A 23,548-nucleotide genomic window follows, 5' to 3' on the forward strand; every position below is an offset into this window, starting at 1 on the left:
CTAAGTTACATAGGTGACATATCTTGGCCCCTAGCTGCACCCCTCGAAATCGGCCAGTCTCGATCTGGAGCTGATGTGAGGATGTGCGTATCTGTCCAATAGCGCATCTTATTCCATGAGATAAGTGTGTATCCATGTATGCAGGCCTAGTCACAAAGCCGTCCTCCATGAGTTGGAGAAGATGCTCTCTGTAGAAGGCCATCTTCGTGCCCAACTCCTCTGTCGGCTGTATCCATGTGCTCCTGGTATTAGCTGAATCGGATCTTGACGTATGAGTCTGGTGTGATCTCCGTCCGTGTGAGAGACAAGGAGGGTGCATCGAAGGAGTATTGAAGCGGAGGTAATCTATCCATGTTGAGACCATGCAACTGAAACCATGCTGTCATCTGTCCATACCAACATGCTGTATCGCCTTGTAGAGCTAGTTGTCGAGATGACTCCAGGGCAAGCCGAGCGTATTTGTCCCTGGGGAGATCCCATAGACTGTGCATAAAGGATACTGATGTGGTCAGTACCTCCACCGGGGGGGGGGGCTAGCTCGGCTCGGATAATCTCATGTGGTAATGAGGCCTTAGCCCGAATCATCCGAGCGATCATAGAGACCAGAGGCCTCTCCATACATCTCCATCCATCTGTGTTGCCGGATCTCCCATGGTGGTCTACTGAGGGTCCTCGTACCTGAACTCCATAGAGCATAGCTGGAGTCACTAGAGTGTCAAAAAGCCAAAGCTTTGTTCGCGGTTCATGAAACTGAACGTGTGAACACATTCTCTCCGGTCCTCCCAAAGCTGCATATGCTCTCGTCAGTCTAGTCTCTAATGCTCTCCTTAGTGAAAACACCGTTCCATCGAAGACTACCCCAAGATAAGTATATGCATCTGTGTACTCCACAGTCTCCTGGCCATACGTAAATGTGGGCGCCGACCTCCTAACCCACCGTGGTGTGGTGTTGAACACCATAACCTTGGTTTTCCCCAAATTGACAGACAATCCACTGTCACGAGCAAATGTATGCAGAGCATCCAAATGATGTTGCATCCCCTTTGGAGAGTCAAAAATCAGCACAATATCAACATCATATAGTAACAACGGAATCCATGTCCCTGCTAGTTGAGCCTCCCTGTCCCCCTGACGCTCTACATAGTCCGAAAACTCATCCACATACATCCCAAAAAGAGTCAGGGATAGGGGGCATCCCTACTTCACTCCAATAATGGAGTGGACCATGTCAAACATTCCCTCAGTGGTGCGTACCCGGCCCATCACTGTCCTGTATAGAGCCCAGATACCCCATATCAGCTCTATAGGCACACCCATGTCCTGTAGTCTGCGTATAAGTCTGGCCCTCGGCATTGTGTCAAAAGCTTTGCGGAAATCCACAAAGCTACAATAGATCCTCTTGCCTTGGTGTCTACCCTCCTCAATAATAGCTCTGAGTGTCAGAATCTGGTCAAGAGTGGAGAAACCTCTCCTAAAACCTGCTTGCGCGGGTGCTCTTATGCCCTCTCGCTCTGTCCATCTACTCAGCTCTTGCTCAAGAACGGATGCATACAACCTAGCTAATGTGTGACCAACCATGATGGTGCGATAATTCGCGGGAATCATGGGATCTCTTGACTTGAAAATAGGCACAATCATAGACATACTCCAAGTCTCCGGGAAGCCTTCATACATGGCTCGATTAAACATCATAGCTAGGAGCTCTGCAAGCATATCTCTGGCATGGATGAAGTGCTCTGCTACCAGACCATCATGATCATGTGCTCTCCTTGTCTTCATCATGTCAATGGCATTCCTTACCCTCTCGGCAGTAAAGAAAGAACATGTCTCTGGGCATGTCTCTAGTGGGTCCGGCAGAGGTGGTTACCTTGATGCTGTGTAGAGAGATGTGGCATATTCCCCTCATGTCTCAGTGGAGGTGACCGTTGGTGGTGGTGAATGCTCGTGGAATAGCCTCCATGCTTTGCTTAAGTCATGACTTATAAATAACTGATAGAGATCCCGCTCTAGCTGAGAGAGATAAGCCCTTTTCTTTCGTCGCACTAGGCGGCGAAAGATAATCCGTGACTGTCTATGTGTGGTAATACCCATGAGCACTTCCCTTTGTAATTTGATCCTCGTCTCTCGAGTCTCTACACTCCTCATCATACCAACTATTATGGGGCATGCTCCCAGATCGTCTCCGTGTGGGCTGGCTGTGGGGATATCCTCTGATGCTGCATCATGGAGCATCTCTGTCAATATCTGAGTGAGTTCATCTAGTGGTCATCCCGGCTCCTGGGTGCATAGCTGCCTGTATATCTCATCCATATACACAGAATCCGTCTCCCTCATGAAGGTATACCGAGTATGTGTGGGGACCTCTCCTAATGGAGCTGTGCTTAACTGAAAGGTCAGGGTGAAAGACAAGATAGCATGATCAACTGCTACTCCAACTGGCCTAGTACCCACCATGAAATCCTGAAAGAATGGAATGAGACGTGGCTGGGCCATAACATAATCCGCTTTGCTGGCACCATGTCGGTGTGGAAAGCAAGTAAAACCTCCAGCTGTCGAAAATCTTTGTAGGCCATTCACAATGGCCAATATATGTGCGGTTTCCATATCTATCACGTATCTGCCATATTCAGTGTATTCCTCATCTTGTGATAGTCTGGATAGACCCATCTCTGTGACGTCCAACTCCCTAAGCATCTCCTTGGAAGTATCATAAAATATTGTCTGGTGGTGGGCAGTCCTAGCATTGAAATCCCCTAGTATGATTATGTTACCATCCTTGGAAAACTCCCATATGTCATTATCCAAAATAGCAAAGGGGGATTGTCCTCTAGGTGATGCATATACCGACGTCTAGGAGGAAAGTAACAAATAGCCATGTAGAGGTATCTGTGCGTCTCTGCCCTGAGCTTCACCCACATGTACCTAGCCTGTTCATTCTTGCGTGCTATATGTATCAGTGGCTGCAACTCCTCCCTGAATAGAACTGCCACTCCCCCTGAGCCCCGTCCTCGATGCTCCGATCTGGTCTCCTGTCTGCAGGCTGTCTCCCATCTATATCCGCTCACCTGTGGCATTGATTGCCCAGGTGCTTGATGCGTCTCAGAGTAGAGAGAGAGAGCATGTAACGCTTTACAACCTGCAAGACCAAGTGCTAGTTATTATTAATCAATTATATAGATTTGATGGCATATGTAGCATGTCTTTTCTTAATTTTAGAGTCCGTATGATGTGTGACGTATGAAATTTGCAGGAGATTTGCACCATACTTTTGCACTTGATTGCGTTTGCTGTATGGTTGTCGGATGGAATACTATAGCCGTGTTATGTAGAGTAGAAAGTCGGAAGCTTAGAACAGGGAACCAGACTGAAGTGTGTCTGAAGAGCCCATGAGGGGAGCTGAGAAAAGGGTTTGGTTGTGCAGGGGAAAAACCATTGATTATGGTGCAAGTATCACAATGATTTAGGGGCAGGGGGGTTCAAAAGAGATGCGTCACATGGTCTCTCTGTAGAAAATGAGGCACAGAGAGCTAGATGGCAGGCCAAAATGAAATTGTGTGAATAATAAACGATGGAGGACAGGAGGTTGATTATACGGGGAAAAAGAAAAATGACCATGGTGCTCATGGTGTTGCCCATTGATTATGGTGCAAGTATCACAATGATTTAGGGGGAAGGGGGGTTGAAAAGAGATGCGTGACAGGGTGTCTATGTAGAAATAATAAACGATGGGAGGACAGGAGGTTGATAATTCCTTAGGAAAAGAAAAATGACCATGATGCTCATGGCACATTCAGGAAAATTATTTTCCATTGAAAAGAAGTAGAGTTTAAAGACTTGCATTTTGTTTTGATCATGCTTTTAAGGATGAAATAAGCAAGAAGCGGCCTTCAGCATTTTTGACCATACCTTTTTCTGTACAGGTTCAAATGTATTCAATTAAACAGTTTAAAGGCTTCAGAACTGCTGTACCGCTGGGGCCACTCTGCGTGTCCTCTGCCTCCCAGTTCTTCCATGCCTTTATCCTCCTTATTGATTTTTGGTGGCTATGGAGGATCCATCAAGCAGGGACGTCAAAATGATTTGGTTTTATTGACTATTGAGGAGGGCAAAGTGCAATCAATTGATGCCACGAACCCCCCAGTCGCAAGAATGGGCCATACTGCCTGTTTAGTTGGGCAAGATATGGTGGTGATAGGAGGTAGAAAAGATCCCAGCAAGCTCCTAGGAGATGTTTGTGTTCTCAGAATCGACAAAATGCAGTGGACCTACCCAAAAGTAGGAGGGGCGTACTTCCCCCCAAGGTAATTTTTTGAAGTAAAAAGTGCCTTAAGACTCCCTAGGATGTAGTTCTTTTTCAATATTGTAGACCCCTTAGTTATGCATGCAAATTTTCTTGTAAGCAAAAAGGACTGAAAGATGTTTATACTAAATCTTCACCAAGCCTTTTCTCTCTTTCGTATGGAAATAGGAGATGAAAAAGTGTCAGGTTAAGGACTGAAAGACGTTTTGTTTATGTCATCTGTAAACCAAGCCTTTTCTCTCTTTCGTATGGAAACATGTTGAACTGAGGACTGAAAACTGTCTAGTTTATGTTATCTGTAACTCACCATCAAGCTTTCTCTCTCTTTCATTTTATGCACCTCCAGACATCGACACGCAGCAGAGGCTTTTGGGGGGAAAATATATGTTTTTGGTGGACTCAACAATGACAGTGTACTGGGGGATTTATTTTTGCTGGATACTTTACAAATGAAATGGGAACAATTGATTTTTGCAGAATTGATGCCACCACCACGCTACTCTCATTCTATAGCCATAGCAGATAAAAAGCTCTTTCTTTATGGAGGTTTTGATGGAAGAAAAGTCTATGGAGACTTGTGGCTCCTAGATTTGAATTTTCTGCATTGGAGGACTGTGGTGTTAGAATCAATACCAAGGTTTTCTCACTCTATGACTTTTGCTGTTGGTCATTTGGTGATTCTAGGAGGCTGTCCATTGACCAAGCATGCAAACGCAGTCTCTTTTCTGGATGTGGAAAAGTTGGAATGGGTACATGGAGCTGTTGATTTTCCAAGCGAATCCTTCTTTGTACGTCATAGTGCAACAGGCATCGGTGATACCATAGTAATTGTTGGTGGGGGTTTGAGCTGCTATGCTTTTGGGATAAAATTCAGTCCACCTTTTTTGGTGGATCTGCCAGTGTCACCTTACTTTGCAGGCAGGCATAAGGTCAAAGAATTTGCAACCTTAAACAAAGACCATTATGAAGAAAATGCCAGGGGTGTGTATTTTTTAAGGGTTGATAAGGCACACGCAAAGGTCTGCAAGGATCACTTGAAGCTGCTGGGTCGGTTGGACTCCAGAAGAAAATCAACAGCAAGTGAGGATGGTATGCACATACTCTTTCCGTTGGTAGCAGCGAATGGTTGTGACTTGGGGGCTGCAGACCCGAGAGAGATGCTGGAATTAAATAAGGCACAATGCAGTATTTGTGCCTTTGATTGTCATATAAATTTGAAGATGGTAAAACTCGAAGCAGGAACTCCATTGAAGCCTTTAAAAGACCCACATGAAATGCTTCTCAAAGCATTATCACCATTGTTGCAGAAGCATAAATATCCTGTTTCTCTCCTGAGGGAAATACCAAAAAGGTGAGTTTACATTTGTTTCACGCTGGTCATTGATTGAATTAGGAATATCTTATGTGCTTTGATGATTTTTTCATACTGAGTGGAGCTTCTAAGGTTCTCATATCATAGCTAATAATGGAATTGCCCGTGTGACAAACTGGCTAATCTAAGTTCTGGACCTACACAATATGCATGTGAAATTACCATTGATGTTTTTTGTGTACATGAGAAATTCATGAAGCAAACTTGAACTGCTCCAATTGTCTAAACTGATCCAAAGACGATATCTCTGTAGACTGCTTTCTATCCATTGTCCTTTTGAACGGAAGGGGGCATTGGCAGGTATTTCATGTTTCAATCACTTTTGTTTCAAATTTGGTCGCAGAATAAATGTAGCAGTCTTTGGTGTAAGAAATTGCAAAAAATGATTTTAAGAAGGGCATTTAAGGAAATTTATAAAGAGTATCTAGGCTTATTTTTGTGAGGATCATCATGTGGTTACCACGCTTTGGACTGCACCCTCTGATACTGACCAGCATCAGGTGCCAATGGGAAATGTATGATACTACTTTAATAAATGTAACTTGGGGGAGGTGGGGGGGACTGGGGGGGTTGTCAGGACTGAAGTCTCCTGCTTCAGGCCAATTAGGGCAGCCTCGGGTGTGCTTTTAGATGACTAGCAAAGGGTGCCAACAGCTGAGGAGGCTTCTATCATCCCTAGGGTGTTTGATTACAGACCCCATAGCCCTAGGGTGCCCATTTCATCTCATCAGCAATGCCCACATTAAGGCAGTTTTGCCTTGTTCTCTAGACACACAACTAGGGGCAGTCCTGTTAGGGATGAGAACTTCATTCCGTCCCATGTGTATCTTTTCTAGTCATTTCCATTAATGTGTGTATATAGCCATATGTGTACCCCATGAGGTGTGTACCCCTTTGCCACGTTCACCTACCTATTACCACTTGTATGTCTTGTGGAATAAGCTAAGCATCAGTTCTAAAAGCACTTGACCCTAAAAGCATGCGCACCAAAAAGTATGCAAAAACCTGCCCTGCCTTACAACCAGCGCCAAACACGGAAATTGGTATAGTAGTGCCACGTGGCAGCCAAATCTGTCTCAGCCCTGGTGCTTTGACTTTTTATGATTTACACAAATCTGCCTCAGCCCTAGTGCTTTGAATTTTTAGGGTTTAAGGCCCCTCGGCGGGTGTTACAGAAGTTTTTTTTTCCCAAGAAAAAGATCCTTAAATTAGTTAATGAAACTGCCCATAGGACCTCTTCGAGAGAGGGCTACAATAACCATGATGGGGAGACTCTCCCAATGAAAAAACGCATATGTACAATGAGGCTAAATCAAGAAATGGGAGGAGGGAAAAGCCACACAGGTGGACGGTAGTGCCATCTGAGTACACCCTGGACCATGGTGAAAAAAGGCCCAGGACGCCAAAGTCGGAGGAAGGCCTCTCTGTGCTCCCTCATGCGGTCGGAGCTGCCCTGAAGTCTCTCGAGCTGTCCTCTGAGAGTGTGGATCAGCTCTAACCAAAGATCACGAACAGTCTCTCCTGGTGGTACAGGGCGAGCCTCAAAGAAGCGGAAACAACGGGCCCACTAGATGAACCAGAGTGTCAAGCCACTGATGAGCTCCCAGCACTTCTCTCTCACTGCACCACTCCTGTGGAGTAAGCTCTGTGGCAGGCTGGAGTGTAGGTCGCCCCCCTTGCATCACTATCATCCTGCTGGTGGAAGATAGCTCAAACTGAAGTGCCAGGCCCGTGAGAGTGGACCAAGCAGCTACCCCCCAAGTGTATTGCCGAGCCGTGGAGAGAGCAGGCATCAGCCGAAGAACACGAAGCCACACCTGTTGTGCCAAGGGACAGTCCCAAAGACAGTGGCGCTGACTCTCCACAAGATGGTCACAAGCTGTGCATGCGGCCGAGAGACCACTATGCAGAAGCGAGCTTCCAATTGTTGTAGCTCTGACCAGCCACTAAAGCAAAGTGACTCATCTCGGCTGTCTGGAGTCCCACAACCTCTCTCAAAAAGCTGCCAAGAACTCAACTGTGATACCCTCCTCCTGCCAATGAGGTGCTGCAGCAGGGCGAGCCTCTCTCTGTGTTGCCAGAATGTGATGTCCCAGTTGAACAGTGTACTGAAAGAAAGGGACACTTGGGTGGTCTGCAGAGAGAAAGGGTCCCTCCATAGCCACTCTCCAGGATCCCACTGTTCTCGTGCTAGTGAATAGCACTCCCAAGCCCAGAGTCTCCATTGTCTAGTCTCAAGAGTAGCTGGGTCAGGATCGATGACACAAGTCCTCCCACAGATGCCCACCACTTGGATCCTCTAAAAACAGCACTCAGCCACCTGTGGGGCCTCTACTGCAACTCGCTGTAAGCGTCCCTCACCCTGTAACTCGAAAAACAGGGAGGGAACAATCTCTGAACAAGCCCGAACTGAGATGAGAACCTCCAGTCACGTGAAGGCTCCCATCCATCTGGGCGCTACTGACTCAAGAGGTGTGAGCCACTTAGCTGGTACTGCCTCGGAGATGTCTTGGCACTTGCTCTGCACCCCTCTCATGCCCTATAACTGAAAGCCCTGCAGCTCCTCTAACAAGCCTGAAAACTGTAGCCAGTCACCTAAAGAGCGTGCTAGACCCGTTGCCATGGGACCCCAAGAAACATGAGGCCGACGCCTCTCTGAGTGCTAACCATGGGGTTCCAAACAAGGGGTTGCGCAGGCGCTCCTCCATGCAAGTAGGCTGTCGCTGCTCCGGGCCTCGCCGCAAGTGCTCCCAAGATCGAAGCAAACCCACAGCAAAGCGGTCCTCCAGTCTTCTGCTCAAACCAACTCTACGCATGTCTGTGAAGATCCATCTGGTCGAAGGTTGCTAGGGGCCTCCTGCCTGAGGCATCGTAGCACGAAGCCGCTGTAGCAAGAACTCCTTCTAGGGCTCCTTACCTGGAAGAAGTCCCGGGACAATGAACTTCCCAAGAAGGGCTCTGCTCTGCTGTGATGGGTCTATGATCCCAAGCCCTCCCTGTGAACAAGGAAGAGTGATGACTTGCCAAGCCACTTTGGCCCGGGTTGTCTGAGTGTCACGCCCTGACCAAAGGAAGTTCCTGATCAGCCTCTCTACCTGGCTGATACAAGATCTTGAGAAGATCCAACAAGAAGTGATGTACCACATAGTAGCCAACAACACCTGGTTGGCCACTACAACTCTGCCAGCCAAAGAAAGTCGTGCGGAGCTCCAATGTAGCAACTTCCTTCTGATAAACAAGAGGAGGGGAGCAATCTGCTGCTCGGGAGACAAGTCTAAACCAACCTGACAGCCCAAGTACCGAACTGCAGTCCCTGGGGGAATCCACCTGAAACCCTCTCCTGGCATCCAATCGGGTACAGGAGCACTACCAACCGAGAGAGGCACTGTCTTTCTCCAGTTGATGAGTGTGCCAGATGCACAACAGAAGGTCTCAAGAGCTTGCTCACAACTGTGAAGGTTGGCCTCATCGCCATCCAAGTACAAGGCTGAGTTGTCAGCAAACTCAGCGTCCAATAGCTCATCTCCCCGAGTAGGAAGTGCTAAGCCTCGTAAACCAACCTGCTGCGACACCAAAAACCTGCTCATCGCCTCAGCATAGAACAGAAAGTGTAAGGTGCAGCGGAATGAATGTTTGAACTTTGCTCAAGATGAGTGCTCCGAACTGTGCTCAAGGTTCCTTTTGTTCTTATGGAAGGGAGAGCCTTCCGTTCTTAATGAGAGAGTGCAATGAACACAAACAAAGTGAATGGATACTGTGCGTGAAAGTGTATGAGACTGAGAGATAGAGAAGAGAATACGACACCAGAGACGTAAAACCCTCCTCCGAAGGCCCCACTCTCTATGGCGAGAGCGGTCTACTATTGATTGCACAAATCTCTACAATGCTTGGACTTGCCGACGATGTCGACGACGATGAGGACGACGACGAGACGGGCTGAAATCTGGAAACTCTAAGGGCTGAAATCTGCAAATCTTCTATCTGCTGAATTCTAACTCTATGTCGGTGACGATGTCGATGACGACGCGCTGAAAACGCAAATGCTGAAATCTGCTGGGACCAAAAACGCCGGTTTGGGCTGAATTCTGCCAGCTGAAAACGCTGGTTTAAGCTGGCAAAAACGCTGATATTCTGATGCTATGCACTGCTGAAAATGCCGGGGACGTAAGCGATCATGGTCTGCTGAAAAACGCCAACAAGGGGTAACCTATGGCGATGAGACTTCTTGATGAAAAACGTTGGATGCTGCGAGGTCTTGGCGATGAAGCCCTGCTGAAAACTCTAAGGTGAGGGTGCTGATGGCGATGAGGATCTTGCTGAAAACGCTAGATGCTGTGGTTTCTTGCTTGGAGGAAAAATGTCACCAAGGGGGGGTCTTGCTTGAGAGAGAGGGGGGGGAACCTGCTGCCTGTGGCGTGTGTTCTCCTTTCTCTTCTGCCAATTAGTGCTAGCCTAGGTTTGCTTATATACAAACTTAATTTGCCCTACCTACTTTCCAACAAAAGTCACTTAAATTAATAAGTGAAAAATGTCAAAAATAGGGAAAATAGGTTAAATGCACTCGAAAATTCCCCTGGAGGATTCTGATGGGAATACTTATAATCATGCTGTGTGCAACCAGAGGATATGCATCTAATCTAAGTGACTGGTCATGCACGGTCTACGAACAGACTCACAAAAGGGCCAAATCACTTCCTATTTTAGACTGACTTGACTGAACTGAACCGTGATCATGCTGTAGCTTGTCCACGAACACATAGGGTTGGACGTGTCACGTGACATCAGCTCCTTTTCAAAGTGAGGTACTGGTACCAAACTGTTTGGCGTCGAGGGAGATCGCCAATAGCATCCGGAATCTTGGAAGGGACTCTTCGCCGGCCCACTCTGATGTGTGGGTCGTGTCGTACTTGAACTTCATAAAGGTCTGCAACGCTTGCTTCTTTGGGCCGCGCCGAAAGCGACACAAAGTCTTTTGTGGCTCCTTCAATGCTTCAACTTCGTCTAGAGTCATGCTTCTTTCTTCTTCAAGAATCTCCAGGGCTGAAAATTGTTGAAACCTCCTTCCACTCTACGGTCCGTATGAGAGAAGGCCAGGCTGTCTGGGTGCTTCATAAAGCTAGAGTGCTGCCACACATCCGAAACCCTCAGAGTCGTACAAAACCTCTCCCAAGCTGCCAGCAACAACTCCATGCACAGTAGCATGGCTACCACCAATCCTGTCAGAAGGGTCCTCCAACATGTTGAAGTCACCCCCTATGCACCACTGCTCTGCTTGCGGCAGAGGCTCAAGAAGCTGTGACCAAAACTTTGCTCGTGCACTCGCCACATTGGGCGCGTATATGTTCAGAAAGCCCACAAGGAAACCTTGAACCTGCATAGTGATCCACTGAGCCCTGACTAGCACAATAATCCCTCTGCCCACAATAGCCTGCTGCAAAGAATTTGCAATAGTCATACATACCCCACCCTGGATGCCTCGAGGTCCAAAAGCAGCTGACCAAAAAGTATCATATCGTCCACGCAAGAGCTGACCACGTCTAATGCGGCTCTCACATAGATGATGCTCCTGTAGCATAAGGAGATCAATCTCTCCTCCCACATGGCAACGATGAAGCTCCTGACGTAGTTGGCCCCTCTGACGGTGAAACTGGGGCCCACCTAGTCTCTGCACATTCCATGAGACGATCCTCATGGGGAGCGAGAAAGATCAGATGTTGCCGCAATAGCTAAACGTGTTATCTTCGAGGCTAGCTTGGATGGGAAGTAATCCGCATTTGAGCGTCCTCTAGATAGGCGTGACTGCAAAGAGTGTCTGGCCCAAGCCCAAGTAGTCCGAGCCGTACGTAAAGCAACCTCCTCTGTCCAGGAGTCCTCATGAATGTATACATAGCATGGCGAGCACCAAGTATCAGCAAAGAAGTGAACCACAATGTGTCTACATCCTGTTGCAGCCACTCAAACACTGAGTCAAGGGTCCACTCAGTCTGGTCCCTGCCGCAAAGGGGAAAAGAGAAGCCAACTGCTGAGTCCAAGGCCTCCATCCCACTGGCTGCAAGGAACAGAACATGAACCCTGAAGTAGGTTGCCTCAAGGTCTGATGAGGAGTCGCCGAGAAAGCATGTAAAGTCGTAGGCAAAGAAGTCCCATCGGCGCCGAATGTCAAAGCTCGTCAGACCTCGAGGGACTGCTGCAAAGGAGACATCTGTACCTGTAGAGGGGGTCGCAAGAAAGGTTGTCCCTCTCTCACCAAGCGACTCGTGGCAAAGGCGCTGCCAAGAGATCTCCTAGCAGCCGGAGATGGCCCTGCCCCTTGAGTCAACTGTAGAACTGGAGCGAGAGGGAGGGGGTGAAGGAGCAGGGGGAGTTGGGGGAGAAGAGGGGTGGGGGGGACCGGCAAAGGTAGAGGGGCGAGGGGGAGAGGCGGTGGGAATAGGAGACGGGGGGGAGGAGGGGCTGTCGAGGGTGAAGTTGAGGTGGGAGTTGGAGCAGGGACCTCGTCTTGCTCAAGAGGACCGAATCGGTTCCCCATGGGAACCCACTGCTGGTGGGCAGGCGCCTGAGGACCACTCTGAGTGCCAGGCTGTCGCTGTGGCCCTTGCCGGCGTCGACCACAAACCTGCTGCCATCCCTTCTCCGCTGGAGCCCCAGGCTTGGAGGGTGGCTTTGCCTGTGTGCTTTGTGTCTCTGCTTGTGGTTGTTGGCCAGCACTTGCAGGTTGGGGCTGAGTCTGTGGTGTAAGTCGGGGCCTCCTTTGTGGACAGGCCTTTGCAAGATGGCCCATCTGTCGACAAATGAAGCACTGGTTCGGGAGGCTCGAATACTCCACGCTCTATCTAAACCAACCCCCACTCACTCGAGGAAGGAGGATGACCTTCGGGACAGTGTGAGTATCCCTCATTAGAACGCAAACTGAGGGAATGCCCGCCGCCTTGGCAGCTACCGAGGCTGCCCTACGAGGTGTCTCTAGGACAGTCCCAATCGCTGAGCCTATCCTGGACAAAAGTGGTAGGTACTCCCTCCGCAAACCAGGAAAGCAGACGGAGATGGGAATGTCTCCCTCCTCTACCAACACATTTGAAGCAGGGTCAAAACCATGTCTCCACTGTCGAAAGTGGGCTCGAACTGCTCGGATGGTCAAGGGGCTCATGGCGATGACCTTGGACGCCATCTCGGAGGCCTCAAACTCGATTTGATAGTAGCCTCGTCCGAGGATCTAAACGTCCAAGATCTTGCCCACCTCTGCAAGAAGGCGGGCCTGGAGAAGGTCACGCAGCTCTCCTCTGCTAGGTCTAGTGCCGAGAATCTTGCAAATGACAAAAGTCGCCTACAACCGCTCTACCTCTGCGGCTAGGCTTGCTTGCTCTGTCCGTGAAAGAGCAAGTCGAATGGTGGGCTCAGCGGGGTCGGGCGAGGGGACTTCGGAGGGGTCCCTCTGTGGCGGAGCTTGAGCATCCATCTGTGTCTGTTGCTGTGAAGAGAAGGCGAAGAGTCGTTGACGAGAGGAGGCCTTCTGCGCCCGAGTACGTCGAGGAAGAAGACAAGCGCAGAAAACCGGGGATGCGAGGCAAGGTTGGCGGGATAGGAGGTATTGGGAGGCGGGGCTGGTGGGCTGAGGCGAATGGCGGGGCGGCAAGCGAGTGGGGCAGTGGTGAAGGACGGGCGGGCAGCGGGCAGGCGCGGGCTGGGCAGCGGGTTTGGGGGGGGGGGGGGGGGGGGGGAGGCGCGCTGGGGGGCTGCGCGCAGCAGTTGAAGACAAAGGGCGCGCGAGGGCAGGGGTGGCAGCGATGGCGAGAGGGGGGGGGGGGCGCGGCAGCAGCAGCGAGCGCGTTTTTATGCCTACAATACTTTCTCACAAGGGGAGGGGTGTTACAGAAGTTGACAAGGGGTTAGTTTTTAAACCCTTCAAATGAGAGTTTTTAAAACTCTAATGCCTTGTCCTCTCAGCCGGTGCTACATAAGTTGACAAGGGGTTAGTTTTTAAACCCTAACCCCTTAGGCCTCTTGGCCACATTTTCTGGGTTAGAATTTTTTAAACTCTAATGCCTTCTCCTCTCAGCCATTTCCTCAGGTTGAACACGCCATGTCACCAACTTGTGAGATAATCCACCGAATTATGGTCAACTTTGTATTGTCAGCTTTGTCAGCATCCCCAATTTCTCATGGAGAAATTAGTTGACTTTATTACCATCTAGGCAATATGTGACAAAGAAGTGGAGCCGGTTCTCTCTTGTGCAACACCCGCTGTTACAAACGAGAGTGCATAACAATATCAAACATCCTCCGATAAATAGACATTATTACTTAATGGTCAAGCCAATTTAGAGAGAGAGAGAGAGAGAGAGAGAGAGAGAGAGAGAGAGAGAGAGAGTTGGGGACCAGAAGATGGGTTGTTCCCCCCATGTAACGAGTATCTTTATTACTGGGGACAAGTCATCATACAGACACATGAATTAGAGGCATTTCCACGTCCGTTCTAGATCTTAGACTCTATGGAACTTGGAAGCCTCTGCTTCTTAGACTCGAGGAAAACCCCTAATCTTAGGAAGCTCTACTTCCTAAGATTAGGAAGAGGAGACAAGTTCTTTATATAGAGGTAAGCTCTTCATGGCTCAAACTGGTAGGGCGTGTTGTGTCCCAGTCCAGAAAGGGAAAGGAGGCCTCCATGCAGCTCTTTTCTTTGGAAATAGTAAGGTGTTGTAACTTGCGTTTTTTTTTTTAACTCTGAAGTTTTACTTTTAAATCTTGCTGAGTTGTTTAGGGCAAGCAGATTTGTCGCCACGTCATCACACGACCTGAATTTTTGTTTTTTGTTCTTTTGAGCATGGGGGTTTTGACCGTTCTAATTCCAATTCAAGTGTCTGTTTCTAAAATTCTGAACGGAAAGGTAAGAAATAAGCTGCACTATGAAAGTCTTGAAACATGACAATTTAGTGCTCAAAACATCATTTTTACGTAATGAATACTTAGCCTTCTACAAAATACACGTCGCTTGATAGGCAGACATCATTTGTGCATTCTTTGGATGCTTTTACTCATGAATACCGAATGCTCAAGCATTTCCAAACATCACTCAATGCAAGTTATCATGCATTTCTTACTTTGTGTGTCTAAGGTTGATTCCATCCGGACCATACACTTGTATCCATTCTATATCTCTCTTCCAATCAGGTAAGTGGATATAGTCCTTCATGCTTTTCAAGCATATCAATGACCATTCACCCTTCGTCAGTTAGGGATAGAAGTATGTCTAATCAATCTTGGTTCTGTAGACGTAGGAACAGGTGTCCAATTTTGTAATGTTTCAATCGGAAAGACAACATTCATAAATTTCTTGATACAGGGTTTCAAAGGCTGATGACAAAAAGCAATTGCATCTCTTTAAATCTACTCAGGGTCCATCTGCATTCAATGCTCGTCTCTTGTTCTATTGTGCACAACCCTAACTTGGTTCGAAATCTCTCTTAAGTATGGAATATTCCCTATTTGATGCCCCTATCACCCACCATGTGACGCATCAGGAATACCCATCACTTATTCCTTACTCACCGAACTTACCGAACAACTCCTTCATGATACTCTTTGTAACCCATCCCATGACGCATCAAAGATCTCCGTTGAGGATGGTCGAATACTTCTTCTCGAGCCACCCATTTGATGTGATGCATGAGAAGTATCCGTTCTTGGTTGCCTAACAGATATTTCTGTTCATAGAGCTCTTGCCATTCCTACAAATGACGCACTATACTTGGATATCTCGAGCAAGAAAACCCTCTCACTTTTGGATCCAGCTATTTCCAATAATTCTTTGAGAATTATATTTCTCTCAAATAAAGCTAGTTTACCAACTTGGACTGCACTAGATTCAACTTGCACTTTTGGAATAGTCATAGCAAAATCAAAAGGTCAATCTAAAACTTTGAGGAGTATCTGCTAAATCCTCTTCCTCCCACTTTGCATCAAGAGCTGGATATTTCCTAAACTTGACCAAATACCTGCAGATCGGCTTACCCTTCACTTTACTTTCCTTGTGCGTTGGGACATGCTCTGGTATAGGAATCTCCTTTGTTTCTTCGACCTCTGGCTCCTTGTCCTTTGGCACCTAAACCTTTGAAAGGTCTCAATAGAGTCACATGAAAAGCGTTGTGAATCTTCCAAGTATTTGGCAACCTCAACCTGAAGGACATATCATTGATCTTTTTCGAAACTTGGAAGGGGCCATAGTATCGCATAATTAGCTTTGCGAAATCTTAAAAGCCTCTGCTTATCCTTCCTCAAACGGAAGGAGCACTCTATCATTCTTCCTTAGTTGCAAGTTGCGTCAACATTGTTTGCTGCTTTTCTTATACCATTTAATTGTTGCAAAGCCTCCAACATGCTCACCCTAAGTATGTCCAGACGCACCTCTTATGGAGGCAAGTCCATCGTTATACTCTCTCATGGTCTATCCGGGATAGATTAAAGGCTGTAGGAATCCTTTCACTTTGTGTTTGTCATACTTCACTTTTTGACATACCAAACAAGTACGCACAAGCTTGTTTACATTCTTCTTGAGCCACGGCCAAAAGAAGGATCTCTCAACACCCTTAAGTGTCGCCTCGATGCGCCTGTATCCAACAAAGGGAGGATTGTGACACTCCGTCAACACCTTTTTGCCTCAAACCATGCCATGTGTCACACACATCATGGTTCTTCGCATTAAATACCCATGAGAAAATATCGTGTAACTTCTCCCCACTCTGTACCATGTCAAAAATCTCATCAAAATCTGGATCTTTGATATACTACTTCCGTATCACTTCGAAGTCCTCATGATGCATTGATGTAATAGTGGAGACGTGTGGCTTGCGAGACAACGCATCTACCACAACATTCTTCTTTCCCTTTAGATTTACAATCTGAAAAGGGAACTGTTATAATATGTCCACCCACGTCGTGTGCTTCTCTGAAAGCTTGTTCTAGGACAAGAAGTATCGTAAACTGTGATGATCCGTGTGCACTGTAAAGTCTGCCCTGAGCAAGTAATGCCTCCACTCAGTCAAAGCTTGAATGACTGCTAAGAGCTTCTTTTCATAATATGTGCATCCCTTTTTGGCTTAGACAACATCCGACTCTCATAAGCGCATTAAGACCGCACCCAAATTGCTCCCACAAGTATTGCAGTAAACCTCAAAAGATTTATGCAAGTCTTTGCAAAATCAAAGTTGGCCGAGTAGTCAGCTTTTGCGTGAGTCTCTCGACTGTTGCAATCCGTGGAGGTCCCCAAGTAAATGGTACCCCTTTTCAAGTCAAGCATGCAACTGTAAGCAATCTTCTCGCAAATTGTCTGATGAACTGTGTGCACTATGTAGCAAGAGCGTAATCCCGACAAGATATGAACATCATTTACGTGTCTCAATATAATCTCTAATGGCCCCCACTTTAGTTGGATCCATGCTAACATCCGTGGATGAAACCATGTGTCCCAAAAAGTGTATCTCTGGCAGAAAGAACTCGCTCTTCTTTCCATTGATCACCAATTTGTGTTTGCGTTGTGCATTAGACACTTGTAAAAAATGCTTGTGATGTTCTTCTCATTCTTGAAGAAAACAATAATGTCATCAAAGAATGTGCCCTCAAACACTCTATGCTCCTGAGAGATCCTATCCATCATCCTATTGAATGTTGTAGGAGCATTTATGAGACTGAAAGGCATCACCAAGTACTTGAACGTGGTCTACATCTCCAAGATTGATCCCGATCTGATGATGACAACCACTTTTGAGATCAATTCTACTGAAACAAGTAGTATTTGTTCGTGTCAAGTATATCATCAATCTTGGGTATTGGAAACGTGTTCTTGGATGGTGATCTTTTTAAGAGCCCTGTATTCTTTCTTTTAACACAAGCAACACTCAAGTACAAAAGGGTGAAGAACTGGACTGGATGAAACCTTTCTCCACAAGGTCTTTCACTTGGCTCATTATTTCTTCATTCTGGGCTTTGATTACTCTATAAGGTGGCCGGTTCGGTGGAGCATTGTCAAGTACCAAATCGATGGTTTAATCTTCCACTTTCCTTCATAGGTAATTTGGGGTTTGCCTGGATTCATCTAGGTGTAGGTAACTCGCAAGGCAAACCCTCTAAGAATGAGCCGGCGTGAAAATTTTGTTGCTTTGACTCTTAACTGTGACAAATTTGTGTCCTTATTTTCGTCCAAGTTATTTGCCCGAATGGATGCCAGGTGAGGGTTTTTGGTGGATTCCCCCAGGGACTGCAGTTCGGTACTTGGGCTGTCAGGTTGGTTTAGACTTGTCTCCCGAGCAGCAGATTGTTCCCCTCCTCCTGTCTATCAGGAGGAAGTTGTTACATTGGAGCTCCGCACGATTTTCTCTGGCAGGCAAAGTTGTAGTGGCCAACCAGGTGTTGTTGGCTACTATGTGGTACATCACTTCTTGTTGGATCTTCTCGAGTTCTTGTATCAGCCAGGTAGAGAGGCTTATCAGGAACTTCCTTTGGTCAGGGCGTGACACTCAGATAGCCCGGGCCAAAGTGGCATGGCAGGTCATAACTCTTCCTTGTTCTCAGGGAGGGTTGGGAATCATAGACCCTGCACAGTAGAGCAGAGCCCTTCTTGGGAAGTTCATCGTCAGAGGAGTTCTTGCTTCAACAGCTTAGTGCTAGGGTGCCTCAAGCTGGAGGCCCTTGGCGACCTTCGACACGATGGATTTTCACAAAGATGCGCAGAGTTGGCTTGAGCAGGAGACTGGAGGACCGCTTCTCTGTGAATCTGCTCCGGTCTTCAGAGCAACTGCGGCGAGGCCTGGAGCAGCGTCAGCCTCCTTGCATGGAGGAGCACCTGAGACAGCCCCTTGTTTGGAACCCCATGGTTAGCACTCAGAGAGGCCACTTGGTTGGTAGTCGGTCTCATGTTTCCTTGGGTCCCATGGCAGAGGGTCCAGCACGCTCTTTAGGTGACTGGTTACAGTTTTCAGGCTTGTCAGAGGAGCTTCAGGGCATTCAGCTACATGGCATGAGAGGGGTGCAGAGCATGTGTCAAGACATCGCAAAGGCACACCTCTCGAGTCAGCAGCGCCCAGATGGATGGGAGCCTTCACGGGACTGGAGGTTCTCATCTCAGTTCGGGCTTGCTCAGAGACTATACCCTCCTTGTTTTTCGAGCTATAGGGTGAGGAACGTTTACACAGAGTTGCAGTAGAGGCTCCACAGGTGGCAAAGTGCTATTTTCAGAGGATCCGAGCGGTGGGCATCTGCGGGAGGACTTGTGCCATAGATCCTGACCCAGCAGCTCTTGAGACTGGCCACTGGAGACTATGGGTTTGGGAGAGCTGTCAACTGGCACGAGTACAGTGGGATCCTGGAGAGTGGCTTTGGAGGAACCCTTTCTCGTCAGCAGACTATCCAAGTGTCCCTTTCTTTCAGTACACTGCTCGACGGGGACGTCACATACTAGCAGCGCAGAGGGAGGCTCGTCCTGCTGTAGCACCTCATTGGCAGGAGGAGGGCCTCACAGCTGAGTTCTTGGCAGCTTTTTCGGAGAGGTTGTGGGACTCCAGACAGCCGAGGCGAGTCACTTTTTTCAGTGGCTGGTTGCACATCGAGCTGCAGCAGTTGGGAGTTGGCTTGTACATAGTGGTCTCTCGGCTGCACGTGCAGCTTGTGACCATCGTCAGCGTCACTGTCCTTTGGCACGGCAAGTGTGGCTTCGTGTTCTTCGACTGATGCCAGCTCTTCCCACAGCTCGGCAATACACATGGGGAGCAGCTGCTTGGTCTACTCTCACGGGCCCGGCACTTCAGTTTGAGCTATCCTCCACTAGCAGGATGATAGTGATGCAGGGGGGTCGACCTACTCTCCAGCCTGCTACAGAGCTTACTCCACAGGAGTGGTGCAGTGAGAGAGAAGTGTTGGGAGCTCATTAGCGGCCTAACACTCTGGTTCATCTGGCGGGCCTGCTACTTTCGCATCTTCGAGGCTCGCCCTGTACCACCAGCAGAGACTGTTCGGGATCTTTGGCTAGAGCTGGTCCATACTCTCAGAGGACAGTTTGAGAGACTCCAGGGCAGCTCTGACCGCATGCGGGAGCGCAGAGAGGCGTTCCTTCGACTTTGGTGTCCTGGGCCTTTCTGCACCATGGTCCAGAGTGTGGCTCAGATGGCAGTACCGTCCACCTGTGTGGCTCTTCCCTCCTCCCATCTCTTGATTTAGCCTCATTGTACATATGCTGTTTTTTCATTGGGAGAGTCTCCCCATCATGATTGTTGTAGCCCTCTCTTGCAGAGGTGGTTGTAGCCCCATGGGCAGTTTTCATTAACTAATAGAAGGATCTTTTTCTCGGGGGGGAAAAAAAAAGATTAAGTAAACAAAAAGACTTGATTTTAATAATTTGTAAACGGTCGCAGCTGGACTGAATCACCTTCCAATTCTACATCTAAGATCACACTTGCACCCTTAATATTCTTCAAAAGTATATGATCGATCAGAATCGTCAGAAGACGGAGGAGGATCCGTGTTTCAACTGGGTGATCGCTTGTGATGCTTTCTGACTTGCTGTGTGCTTTCTTTTCCTTGACTTTTGCCTTTCTTCCTCACTAATTGGAAGAAGAATAAGAGGAAGAAGAACATGTCGGCAGTGTTTCCTGTGGCTATCGGCCAAGGTAGCGAGTAAAAGAGACTTGGACTTCCAGCCTTTGCGAGAATATCCTGTGCTTCATCATCTCATTAACCTAGCATTCCATTGCTCGGTCAATTTCTTAGAACAAGTCGAAAAAGAAGACTTAATATCAGATTTCGGGTTTGATTTTACTTCTATTGCCGTCTATTACCGACTTGAGACGAGGTTCGGTGGCCTTCTGCCACCTCTCATAAAATTCTGTCATTAGCCAATCCTCCAGAGATTTGAAATATTAGGAATGACGGACTCCAACTAGGAGTAGAGACCAAGGACGAGGCAAAAGCGGGAAAAGAGGCACCTAAGGGAATGTACTTCATGGAATCAACAGGGTACTGTCTTAAAGTTACTTGACAAGATAAATCAGAGAGAGAAAGATTGTGGCAACACACAGTAAGTAGTTTATGAAGAAGCAACCTATTGGGAAGGCTAGAATCTATTGCCAGTTGTGTTATTTCTATGAGAAATCACAAGGTAAGAGACTAATTTCGATATGATTGTAGTCTACGCAATGATGGGGTGATACTGCACATGGAGGGGTGAAATGCCTTCTCCATACTTGCAGAGTTATCCATCATGTTTCAGTGTCAGAGAGATTATTTCCTCCAGTCTGCCAATTTCTCCCCAGATTGTTTACATGATTTTGAAAAGAATGACGTTAGCAAAGAGTTGCTTGGTAGCTCAAGTTTATTCAAATGTTCAAACAAAAATATCAGAGTTTCAAACCACTTTGCAACATTTTGTGCAGATGGGAGCGGCTCGATGACATGGCAATTCTTCCTGCAGAGTCTTTCACGAGTGAGTGTTGGTCTTCGTTTGGGCCAGTAGTTTGGCAAATGGTAACAAATTGCTTTAGTGTGAATCGCCTTGCTCGCCAGGTTGGTCAGCATTTTTTATTTGGCGTTTCTTGCTGGTGGTCTTGATCTGATGAGGGTCAGCTTGGGATGCAATGTTTATTTCTTTTTTTTTTATTTACAGGCTCGTATAAAACCAAACAGCACTAGGGATAGCAATCTAGTTTTGCTATATGGACATGATGGATGGGTTCGTCATCGTGAGAATGGTATTTTGTATTGTTTTGACGCCACAAAGTGCATGTTCTCTTCTGGCAATATCTCAGAGAAGTTGAGGATGGCAAAGTTAGATTGCAAGGGTGAGACAGTGGTGGATCTATTTGCTGGGATTGGTTACTTCGTCCTGCCCTTTCTTGCAAAGTAAGATGCAGGAAAACTGTAAGTACATTTCTCTGCGGATTGGTGCTCATGATGTCGTTTGGCTTGCAAGCAGGGCCAAAGCAAAGAAAGTTTATGCTTGTGAATGGAATCCTCCTGCACTGGACGCCCTTCGCTATAATCTCGATGCTAATGCCGTAGAAGATCGTGCTGTTGTCTTAGAAGGAGACAATCAGGTTACCGCTCCACAGGTGCTTTTCCTCTTTTCAAGCCTTGGTCAGTAATCACTGTTCTTGGGTACAACGAGACCGTTCAGTTATGAGGAGATGAATCTCTTTTGTCCCATCAGCATAACACTGGTATATGCTGCTCAATTGTTGGGTGAGAAATTGATTCTACGACTGACACTAACAGCTTGACTACGGGGTTAAGATCCATAGGCAATGCGAAGGAGCTTGTAAGTTTGTATTCTTGTTGGTGCTTTTCTAATTTGAAGCCTAACGCAGGGTGTAGCAGATAGAGTATGCTTGGGACTGCTTCCTACAAGTGAACACTGCTGGGGTGTAGCTCTAAAGGCTCTGCGGTATGCATATCTGTGGTATGCGTATCTTAATCGCGGACTGTTTAAGGTTAGCAGAAAACTGACTAAAGTTTTCATGATTAGGCCGGATGGCGGTGTGTTGCATATTCATGGGAATGTGAAGGACACAGAGGAGCAACAGTGGGTGGATCATGTCTGCTCATCTGTAGAAGTTTTGTCGAGAAATGAAGGTGAGCATGTACTTCCAATTTTGCATTCAACACCGCTTTGTTGAGCTCTTGGCATATGATTAGATTTTACGAGTCACACAAATCAAACTTTATCTGCATTCAAGTTTTTTTTCCTTTGCTGATTATGTGGGAAAAGCTGACAGGACGCAGTTGGAACGTCCATGCAGCCCATGTTGAAAGAGTAAAATGGTATGCACCTCATGTGAGACACCTGGTGGTTGATGTCAAATGTGTATCGAAAGGTGATTAAATGGAGTAGAGAGAACAGTCATACTATAAACGCCTTTCCTGCTGGGTGATTGTGTACTTAACATGGTGAAGCTATGAACACCCCATCGGAGAGCACTTGGACTTGAAACAAATTGTGATGGAGAGGAGGATAAGATGGGAAGAAGTTGAGTTTGCCTAAAGTGGGTTGTGCCAAGTGTGAAGTTCAGTCTCCCAGCCTGAATCTCCTCATAAGTTAAGTGAAGACCCTGAACCGTTGAGAGAAATAGGCATAACCAAATTTAGATGTTATTTTAGCTTAAAGAAGTTAGCATGCAGCCTCTTTGCCTGTTTGGGGAGAGAGAGAGAGAGAGAGAGATCCTCAAAAAAAGCAAAGTGTCCTATGACACTGAAGCAAACCAAGACTTATCGGAGGTTAGCCGTGTCTAAGTACAATCTAGGGATATGCGTGACAAATTTTGCGGTCATATACTGACTACAAAAGATGCGTTCAATGATATCAAAGGAATTACCCCACTGGGCAGTAGTGTGTTGTTTGTTCATGGATGATATGCTTGTGTCTCTACGATGTAGTAAATGTTGTGATGGTCTTTGATTGTTTTACAATAGTGTCTGGTAAGAAGAAAATATCATGTTTGCTAATGATTTTATACAAAATGTGAAATGCTCTTTTTCGAATTGAGAGGTAAAGTTAGTAAAATTGTGGCAATGACAAATAGGGGAAATGTGTGCGTTGTCTTAAAAAGTCAGAACCATAAAACCAATTTTTTAGAGGTTTTGTGTATTTCCAACCAACCATGACATAATCAAGTGACGAAGTATCACCTCGGTGTCAAAAAAAAATTTCAAGAAAAGTAGATATGGTTCCAAAATTTTGTTCACAAAAAGAAAGAACAAAAATTTGATTCCCATCTTCCTTCTTACTGCATAGAGCCTTCCTACTAGTTAGATTGGCAATTACCTAGGAAGATGTTTTGCAGGTAGTTTTTTTGGTCTCCCTCTAGTGTAGCTTTTAAAATTCCCTCCATCAAAACTAG

At 47.0% G+C, this 23,548-nt stretch overlaps 1 protein-coding gene across 1 annotated transcript in view; it reads left to right on the plus strand.

The window, feature by feature from the left end:
- Positions 1-23,060, plus strand: part of LOC147438898 (Met-10+ like family protein / kelch repeat-containing protein) — a 112,736-nt gene extending 89,676 nt beyond the window's left edge. The window contains exons 4-11 of the mRNA XM_086484856.1: positions 3,921-4,301; positions 4,647-5,651; positions 21,089-21,218; positions 21,319-21,554; positions 21,628-21,763; positions 22,019-22,095; positions 22,177-22,283; positions 22,427-23,060. Of these exons, the coding sequence (XP_086340982.1) occupies positions 3,921-4,301; positions 4,647-5,651; positions 21,089-21,218; positions 21,319-21,554; positions 21,628-21,763; positions 22,019-22,095; positions 22,177-22,283; positions 22,427-22,533 (2,179 nt within the window). The 3' untranslated portion in view covers positions 22,534-23,060. The remainder of the gene's footprint in view (positions 1-3,920; positions 4,302-4,646; positions 5,652-21,088; positions 21,219-21,318; positions 21,555-21,627; positions 21,764-22,018; positions 22,096-22,176; positions 22,284-22,426) is intronic.
- Positions 23,061-23,548: the final 488 nt, after the last annotated feature.

Source organism: Adiantum capillus-veneris, chromosome 16 (genome assembly GCF_014529385.1).
Source record: "Adiantum capillus-veneris isolate H3 chromosome 16, ASM1452938v2, whole genome shotgun sequence".
Lineage (NCBI taxonomy): Eukaryota > Viridiplantae > Streptophyta > Polypodiopsida > Polypodiales > Pteridaceae > Adiantum > Adiantum capillus-veneris.